This window comes from Lepidochelys kempii, chromosome 7, assembly GCF_965140265.1.
Source record: "Lepidochelys kempii isolate rLepKem1 chromosome 7, rLepKem1.hap2, whole genome shotgun sequence".
Taxonomy (NCBI): domain Eukaryota; kingdom Metazoa; phylum Chordata; order Testudines; family Cheloniidae; genus Lepidochelys; species Lepidochelys kempii.
This window is the reverse complement of record NC_133262.1, coordinates 44,589,352-44,598,573: the sequence shown is the minus strand read 5'-3', so window position 1 is coordinate 44,598,573 and position 9,222 is coordinate 44,589,352. Positions and strand designations below refer to the sequence as shown.

Genomic DNA, 9,222 nt, shown 5'->3' with positions numbered 1-9,222 from the left:
CGTGTTCAAAAAGTACATGACAATAATATTATAATGGAGCACCATCAGTGTAAACAGAACATGGAGGCAGACACGCTCCTTGCTTCATAGAACAGTTTTAAACTATAATAGGGAATGGACCCTGCAAAAATGCTAACGTGTAGGTGCTGACCTCAATAAAGTTACTCGCAGTCGTAAGCACTATCTCTGCTGCTTAGTAAGTGTTTGCAGAACTGGCTTCATGAACCACATACTTTGGACCCATGAAATACTGGCTGAAGCTCCGGTCTTGAAGCAATGCGGATTTTTTTCAAAGCTAATGATCTGGGGAGTTTTTTGTGCTCAGCTACGTGGCAGCATCTAGTAATGTGTAACTATCTCTGCCCTCAAAATGATACAGATGGCTGTCCTAATCAGGACTGGCTGATGATTTCCAAAACACAATGACAATCTGGATGGCTCATTGGACTGGCAATGAGGTATAGAGCTTTTCATCCCTAGAGAATTGGTTTTGGCTAAAATTACTAGTGATTGAGTGTTACTGGGGGAGGCTGTCTGGTGGGATGAAGTGATGATCATCTCATTCCAGTTCCTTGTGGAAAAGAGTCAGTCTCACTAAAGCCATCACCACCATTGGAGCCTTCTCTAGGCAATCTCAGCAGAGACCCCCACAGGGCTTCAGGGGCTGGAATCTGAAGACTTTTCTGACACTGGGGATTGAGCTGGCCAGAAAATGGAAATACCGTCCCATAAAAAAATTCATGTTTTTGAAAAAATGTTCATCCTGAATCAGGGCAAATGTCAAAAATGACAACTTTTCCAGAAAAAATCCATTTGGATTCTCTCAGAAAAGAATTTGTTGCCTTTGCAGCTGTTTTCCTGGAGGCTTCTTGTCAATTTCACTTTCTTCCTGCTTGCAGACAGTGAAATTTGCAAGAGCCTTCTTGGCCTGCAATTGGCCTCCATCATTTTGGTTTTTTAAGATGGAAAATCAAAAATTTTCAGGAAAATTGAAAATTTCTGACAAATTGTCAGCTAGCTTTACTTGGGGATTTCATCCAGCGGTGAGTAGCCACTGGTGTAGTCACATCACTGCAAACCTCTAGCGCTGACATGCAAAACCACTCATGATTTGCATCCATGCAGTAGCCCTGAGCGAAACCTGGGTTAACTGCACCAGTGTAAATCCTAGGTTGTAGGGCTTATCTGTCCACACTAGGGGTTTGCTTTGAGAGCTACAGCCGAAAAGTGCTATATCAGACCTAGACATTATTACAGCTGCATTGGTGGCTATAAGTAGGACACATTGCTCATATAGATGGGACGTGAATTGTCCTCCTGCTACCAGAAGTAGTCCCTTCAGGTTAGAGATGAATCATACATATGTGTGATTTCTTGCAGGCTGGGGAGGCTGAAGGCTTTTGGGTCCCCACACAGGGGCTAAGAGCTCCCTGGCTGCTGCAGAGCTAGACCAGGGAAGGGGCAGCTCATAGCATAGCATGCAGGAGAGGGAAGTGGGAGGCAGTGGCAATTGCGGGCACAGTTAGAGGAGGCATCAGCTGCAATGGCCCTGGAGTGTGTGTGCAAATGTGCATGTGCCGTTAAAAGTCTGGTCGGCAGTGTTGTGGGGCTAAGGCAGGCTAGTCCCTACCTGTCCTGGCACTGCGCTCTGCCTTGGAAGCGGCCAGTAGGTCCGGCTCCTAGGTGTGGGGGCCATGGGGCTCGGCATGCTGCCCCTGCCCCGAGCACCAGCTCCACACTCCCATTGGCCAGGAAATGCAGCCAATGGGAGCTGTGGGGGCAGTGCCTGTGGGCAAGAGCAGCCTGCAGAGCTGCCTACTGTACCTCCGTCTAGAAGCCGGACCTGCTGGCCGCTTCTGGGGCACAGTGCGGGTCAGGACAGGCAAGAAGCCTGCCTTAGCTCCTCCGCTACACCGCTGACCAGGAGCCGCTGGAAGTAACCCCCTGCCCCAGCCCTGAGCCCCCCTAACCCAGAGTCCCCTTCTGCACCCCAACCCCCTCATCCCCAGCCCCACCCCAGAGCCTGCACCCCCAGATGGAGTCCTCACCCCCTGCACCCTAACCCCCTGCCCCAACTCAGAGATCCCTCCCATATCCTGAACCCATCTGCCCCACCCCCAGCCTGGATCCCCCTGCTTCACCCCAAACCCCTCATCCCCAGCCCCACCCCAAGAACCGCACCCCCAGAGCGCTCACCCTCTCCTGCCCCCTGCCCCAGCCCGGAGACCCCTCCCACATCCTAAATCCCTCATTTCTGGTCCCACCCCAGAGCCCGCACCCCCAGTTAGAGCCCTCACCCCCTCATAGACCCCAATTCCCCCGCCCCAGCACAGTGAAAGTGAGTGAGGGTGCGGGAGAGTGAGCCACTGAGGGAGGGGAAATGTAGTGAATGGGGGGGGGCAGGGCCTCAGGGAAGGGGCAGGGCTAGGGTGTTTGGTTTTGCGCAATTAGGAAGTTGGCAACCCTACTAGCTCACCCCCCCACCCCGAGCTGCCTGAACCCAGATTATTCCACACAGAATCCTCTAGGGTGACCAGATGTCTATTCTAATTTTTAGTTCTTTGTCCCATGTCCCGACCAATGCACGGTCAGGACGCCATTTGTCCCGATAGTGCAGCTTTGGTCGCTCCAGCTGCTTTTTTTTATTGCTTCCCCCATGTCTCCCGATATTTTGTCTGTTTCATCTGGTCACCCTCTCACCCCACACCTGGATCCCCCCCACACTGAGCCCTTCCACATTTGGATCCTGCCTGGTTAAGCCTGCCTGCCCTACACCTGGTGCTCCTGGCACAGATGGGCAGGGCCAGGCCTTATGCTGTGTCAGGGTCGGGTGCAGCCTCACCAGTGAGTCCATGTCCCCAGGGTGGGGATGCTGCAGGGTGAGCTCCCACCTTCCTGCAGCCAGTGGCCTGTGCTCCCCACTGCCATGCAGGAGCCTCTGCATTTATTTATTGGCAAATAAAACTTGCCGAATTTTAAAGGATTGTGCATAGAATTTTTAAGTTGTTGGTGCAGAATTTTTTTTTTTTGGCCCAGAATGCCCTGCGGAGGAATGTGTGAATTGCATGTGTGCACAGGTGCAGTGTGTGTGTATGACTGAGTGTACCCAGGTGAACAGTAGGTGGGTGAGAAAGCAGAAGTGTGCACAGCAGAAGGAACGGAGTCTGTAAGAACAGGTGTGCGCGCACCCAGAGGCCGGGCATCGCGGGCGCGCGCGCCCATGTCCCCCGTCCCCTGGCTCCGCCCCCGCATGACGCCGAGCGAGTCCTGGGCCTCTTTTCCCGTCGGAGGCGAAGCCCGGCCCGGCCTCCCCTTTAAGGGCCTGACGCCGTTACTAGGGCGGCCGGAGAGGCGCGGAAACTGAACCGGCGCCGCGGCCAGAGCGACAGGCCCGGCAGCTCCCGCCGCACGCCATGGCCGCCGCCTGCCTGGTAGGGGCCGGGGCAGCGCTTGGGGAGGGTTGTTGGAGCCCTGTGAATGGTTCAAACAGCCCTCGGCAGCCGCAGAGCCAGCCTGTCCCGCTGCTCCGCCTTTGCCCCGCTCGCGGCGGCTTTGCCGGGTGCTTCGGGGGCGACACGGGGGCCCGGCCTGGGCGGGGCCTGTGAGTTTTGCTCTGTGGCCTGGGCCTGACGCAGCCCCCAGTCGGTTTGGCCGGGGCGCTGCCCCTTGCCTGTCCGAGCGAGGGACCGACCGGTTTCGGGGCGGGGAGGGCGGCCTCGCCGTCACTGGGTCCGTGGGGACGTCCCCGCTGGCGTTTTAAAAACGACGCTCTTTAGGGGTTGCTTGCTGAAATCATCCCCGCTTGTTGAAGGTGCCTTTGGCAACTAGGTTTACTGCGTTGTAGCCCAGTGGGCTAAAAAAAAAAAAAATACACTTTGGTAGTTGGCCGCCAGTGTCTGGTGTCTCACAAATCTCGTGAAGCGCACAGATGACGTGAGAGGGTGATGTTTAACCACCCTGCTGCTATTTCTGCTTGACTTCTCTCCTCTCTCTCTCTGTGTCTCTCCTCCCACGCCCCCGCCCTTCGATGTGCAACTGAATAGCTGCATACATTGTTTGTGTAATTATATGCATAATTATACGACTAGTTGCACATATACTCTTTTTTATCACCCAGTGCTGGGCTACTATTCTTTTGGAAATCTGGCCTCGAATATTTTGGGGTGGGGAAATTGCTAAACCTTGTCATAAAAATATGTAAAAATTTTTTTTTTTTTTTTTTGGTGTGTGGAAAGGTCACTATTAACATTAGCCTACGTTCTTTCAATTTTATTGTCTTTCAGGAGGATCCGTCTCTGGAGAAACACTTTAAAGGCCATCGAGATGCCATCACTAGTGTGGATTTCAGTCTCAATAAGAAGCAATTGGGTAAATTATCTTTTTATGCTTTAAGGGCCTGACGCTGCACCTGACAAGTCTCTTCTTTTTTCAGTGTAATTAAAGGAGCAGCTGAGTTACAAAATAGGCTCAGAAATAGTCACTTGTAGATCACTGAAGAGTTATTTTCAAGGCTGAAAGGCCCACATTTTTGCTTAACTTCTAGAAATGGCATTTTTAAGTGTGTGTGCGCATGCATATTTATCCTGACAAAGTTGCAAGGAGCATTGAGTGTTACACTGTCTCTTGCATATTTGTGTGCCTCATTTTACTCTGAAACCACTTTTTGGTAAAAACTTCACTTTTACTTGGTGTGGCTTAAACCAAGGCTTGTTTTCAATCCACAGTCCATTATTATGATGCATTGGGAGGAGGGATAGCTCAGTGGTTTGAGCATTGGCCTGCTAAACTCCGGGTTGTGAGTTCAGTCCTTGAGGGGGCCATTTAGGGGATCTGGGGCAGAAATTGGGGATTGGTCCTGCTTTGAGCAGGGGGTTGGACTAGATGACCTCCTGAGGTCCCTTCCGATCCTGATATGCTATGATCCAGTTGTCTTTCCTGAGAACCAAATAGAAATTGACTGATGTTAACTGGCCTACTACGTACATTGAAGCCCACTGTGCTTTTTAGTGCAGGAGAGAATTGCTATGTCTGTTGCGGAGGTGGTGAACAAAGAAATGATATGGCAAAGGTGCCCAGTAGACACACACACAGACAGAGCAGGGCTAAGCACCTTGAAATTCAGTAGTCCAATAGGCTGTCAGAAAGCCTATTTCAGTATCCCTTATCAGGATCCTGGTAACCCACATAGTCCCTAATTTTCAGAGCAAAGGGTTATCAAAGAGCATATTCTCTTAGATTACCAATTCCTCCTACCCTGTTTCCCTTTTGTTTCTCAGTGGCTCCTTTATTCTTGTTTTGTTTCCTGTCTCCCTTCCCTTGCTCTTTCTTCTTTTTAGGTTCAGGCCAGCAGCTGCAGATCAAGAGCAGTGCTACAATCCTACATAGCAAGTGCTGTGAGTACAGCACTTCTATGAATGAAAATGCAGGCAGGAAGACTCAAAATATTTGAGTGAGGTATATTGAGTCAGCTACTCTATATTCAAGCAGCCTGTACGCTTTCCATTCTTTATATTCGATTCTTCATATTTTTTAAGCTGAAGAAGTGAGCTTTCATTTGATGCCATTTTACTGGGTTGTTTACCCTACCCAATGCTGTTAATGACTTGCCAATAATAAACTGCAAAATACTGCTTATATCTCAAAGTGCTTTACAGAGATGGCCAAGTGCTATTTTCCCCATTTTATAGATATGGAAATTGTGGTACTGCAGTTATGTAACTTCATCACACATTGAATCAGTAGCATACTTAGGAATAGAATTACTATCTCTATAGAGGCTGAGCCCTGTCCTCAGTCCACATATTTTTAGCTACCTTTTTCATTTTAATCTTAATGTTTGTAGGGAAAGGTATTGCTGGCAAAAAGCCACAGGAATGGAAATGTATGAATTTGTTCCTTTAAAGGAACATGAATAATGGAACATCCTGTCTGAAATGGGTCTGTTAATCCTGAATCTTTTCCAAGAAAGGAGAGAGGCATTCTTTTTTGTATTGAAATGACTGCGAAATAAAAAGATGTTTCCAGCAAAAGCTATTTGGTATTTTGCCACAACTGAAACAAACTAAAATCTCCTTGTGATTATGATACTGTAGCATCTAAATCTAGTATCAAAAACTAATCTGTTTTTTTCTAGGCATGTTTTACGTTCACTGGAGATATGTCCCACTTGGTGCTCTGACAGGGAGATAAAGATGATGCTTTTATCTGTTGGCAGGCTAAGATTTTTATACCACATAGTTGTCTGTTTTTTTGCTTTGAAAACCCCCATCAAAAAATCAGCCCCTTCCCCACAAAGTTTCTATACTTTAAATGTAGGATTAATTTGAAGAGGTATTTTAATTGTCACCATTTTAGAGGTTTGCTGTCTAATATTTTTCTCTAAGTTGCCATTGAATCTGTGCAATTATACATCACAGTAAGTGTCCACTGCACTACGGACATATAAAATGTGGCAGGCTGTAGGTGAAACTGGGTAGCTCTACTTTCATCAGGGTCAGTGGCACAGAGAAGGCTGGGAACCTTCATCTGAAGCAGTGCCTCAGAAGGATATGTAGGTAACTGTGTAACCATAGAAAAACCAGTGTCCTGGGGCACAAAGCACTGTCACAAGTGTTTATTTCTTTGTTGCTGACTTGCTGGACTTGTCTGCTTTTGTATCTGCATTTGGATAATTAACCAAGCAAAGTTGTGACTGCTGTTTGCTCTCCAACAGAAAAAAATCTTTTGATGAAGAGAGACTGAGTCTCAAATCTTAGAGCCTCTGCACATTTGTGTATTGCCTTTTATTGGAATATCTCTTACAATGTTTGTACTTTTTTTGTTTTGTTTTTATATTGTCTACGGCAATAACAGAATTACATGAACTAACTCTTAGCTTGGGTTGCCATGCCTACTTTCAATTAATAAGTGATGATTCTGAATGGTTGGTTTGAATTGCTAATGAAATATAGAATATGTAGTGATGCCCCAGGGTTAACAAAGGTCTTAATTCAATGGAGAGAACCATTGTTTGAAAGGGCTGAAATCTGTGCTGATCCCTTCAGTGTGTGTGATTGTTCCAGTGTACTCAGAGAAGATATTAAATGAGACTTTTTCCCCTTAAATTTAGCAAGTGGCTCTATGGATTCGTGCTTGATGATCTGGAGTATGAGACCGCAAATGAGAGCCTATCGCTTTGTGGGTCACAAAGATGCAGTGATGTGTGTTCAGTTTTCACCTTCTGGCCATCTGGTGGCCTCAGGCTCCAGAGACAAAACTGTCCGTTTATGGGTTCCAAATGTGTAAGTATATCCTGCTTCCTAACTCTTTTATATTAAGTTGTAGTGTGTGATTTCCACTAGCAGGAGTGCTCCACTGTGAGGTTTGGGAATCTATTATTTGCTAAAGGAAAATATATTAGGTGATGCAACCGCTATCCTGCATAGGACTCTTCTATAAAGGTGAATTTAATCCTGAAGAATATGCCAGCTTGTTAGCCCTAGAGGCTGAAATCCTCTGTCTACAGAACAGGTATAGCATAGACCGTATCAGTGTAAACTTCCTGACACAGCTCTACTACTGTACTTAAATAGTTACCTACTAGTGTCCATCCCAGTTCATGTTCCATGGCTCATTAGTCCTTAGCTTTGCTCTGGCAGTAACACATACAGAGCTCAGTTTTTGTGATGTAGGCATCTGTTCTAGGAGTTGGATTTCTGACTTGCTTGTTGTAGTCCACCAAACAATGGGTGACTTTTCATGACATCTGGTTTTAAATTTTAATTGTTGACCTAAAGGTTAATAACTCCCTGTGCCATTAATAGCATAATGATGGTATATGGCTAAAGCACAGGCCTGGAAGTCGGGAGACCTGAATTTTTGATGCTGTCATGGACTTGCATGGGACCTTGCCCTTTCTGTGCCTCAGTTTTCATCATTTCTAAAATTGTGATGGTGCCCTATCTAACTGGGAGATTGGAAGACTTAGTTTGATGTTTGTAATGTGCTTTGAGATCCTTGTCTGGCAGCTGCAAACCATTATTTTTGCCATTCCCAAACCATCCAGTCTCTCTGTGCTGCTGTTTTAAAATGATTGAAGTATGTTAGTTAGCCTAGAGCAGGCCCATCTACTACGCATCCAACGGAAATACACCATAAGTGGCAAAGGCCTGCGTGCAATATGGACTCGTATCACACTTCTGTCTGCAACTTTACTTTTTCTAGAAGTAACATCTGTTGGACCTCTGTATGGAGCTGAGAGTGTCTCCTTCCTCTTGCCAGACTCTTGCACTAAACTGAGGAAGTGATCTTCCCCATCTCTCTGGGCTGGAATCCTCGTGCTGGTTACCACATGAAGGGGAAGGGTGGCTTTCTGGGAAGTACTACTATTAAAGACCATAAAGAAATATCAGAGGGGTAGCCGTGTTAGTCTGGATCTGTAAAAGCGGCAAAGGGTTGGTGGGTTTTCACCAAGCATTCTCAAAACTACAATACCCACAGGGTGGAAATAAGGAAACAGAGCCAGACGTGTACCCAGAAGCCGCCTCCTGCAAGACAAGACCAAGAGAGAAACCAACAGAACTCCTATGGCCATCACATAAAGTCCTCAGCTAAAACCTCTCCAACGCATCATCAGTGATCTACAGCCCATCCTGGACAACGATCCCTCACTTTCACAGGCCTTGGGAGGCAGGCCAGTACTTGCCCACAGACAACCCGCCAACCTGAAGCATATTCTCACCAGCAACTACACACTGCATCATAGTAACTCTAACTCAGGAACCAATCCTGCAACAAACCTCAATACCAACTCTGCCCACATATCTACACCAGCGACACCATCACAGGACCTAACCAGATCAGCCACACCATCACAGGTTCGTTCACCTGCACGTCCACCAATGTGATATACGCCACCATGTGCCAGCAGTGCCCTTCTGCTATGTACATTGGCCAGACTGGACAGTCCTTACGTAAAAGAATAAATGGACACAAATCAGATATTAGGAATGGCAATATTCAAAAACCTGAAGGAGAACACTTCGACCTCCCTGGACACACACTAGCAGATTTTGCTGCAGGATGGCTACCTTTAAAACACTTCAGGACCAGACTTCAAAGAGAAACTGCTGAGCTTCAGTTCATTTGCAAACTTGACACTATCAGCTCAGGATTAAACAAAGACTGTGAATGGCTAGCCAGCTACAAAAGCAGGTTCTCCTCCCTTGATGTTCACACCTCAAC

At 47.3% G+C, this 9,222-nt stretch overlaps 1 protein-coding gene across 4 annotated transcripts in view; it reads left to right on the top strand.

The window, feature by feature from the left end:
* Positions 1 to 3,251: 3,251 nt before the first annotated feature.
* The window catches only part of POC1A (POC1 centriolar protein A), a 109,466-nt gene continuing 103,495 nt past the window's right edge, over positions 3,252 to 9,222 (top strand). For 2 of the 4 annotated variants that reach the window (XM_073352461.1, XM_073352460.1), the window contains exons 1-3: positions 3,255 to 3,431; positions 4,284 to 4,368; positions 7,109 to 7,280. In XM_073352461.1, coding sequence (XP_073208562.1) covers positions 3,414 to 3,431; positions 4,284 to 4,368; positions 7,109 to 7,280 — 275 coding nt within the window. In that variant the 5' untranslated portion in view covers positions 3,255 to 3,413. Of the gene's footprint in view, positions 3,432 to 3,665; positions 3,812 to 4,283; positions 4,369 to 7,108; positions 7,281 to 9,222 lie in introns of those variants that run through there. The other 2 variants (XR_012159880.1, XM_073352462.1) reach the window with 2 other exon arrangements.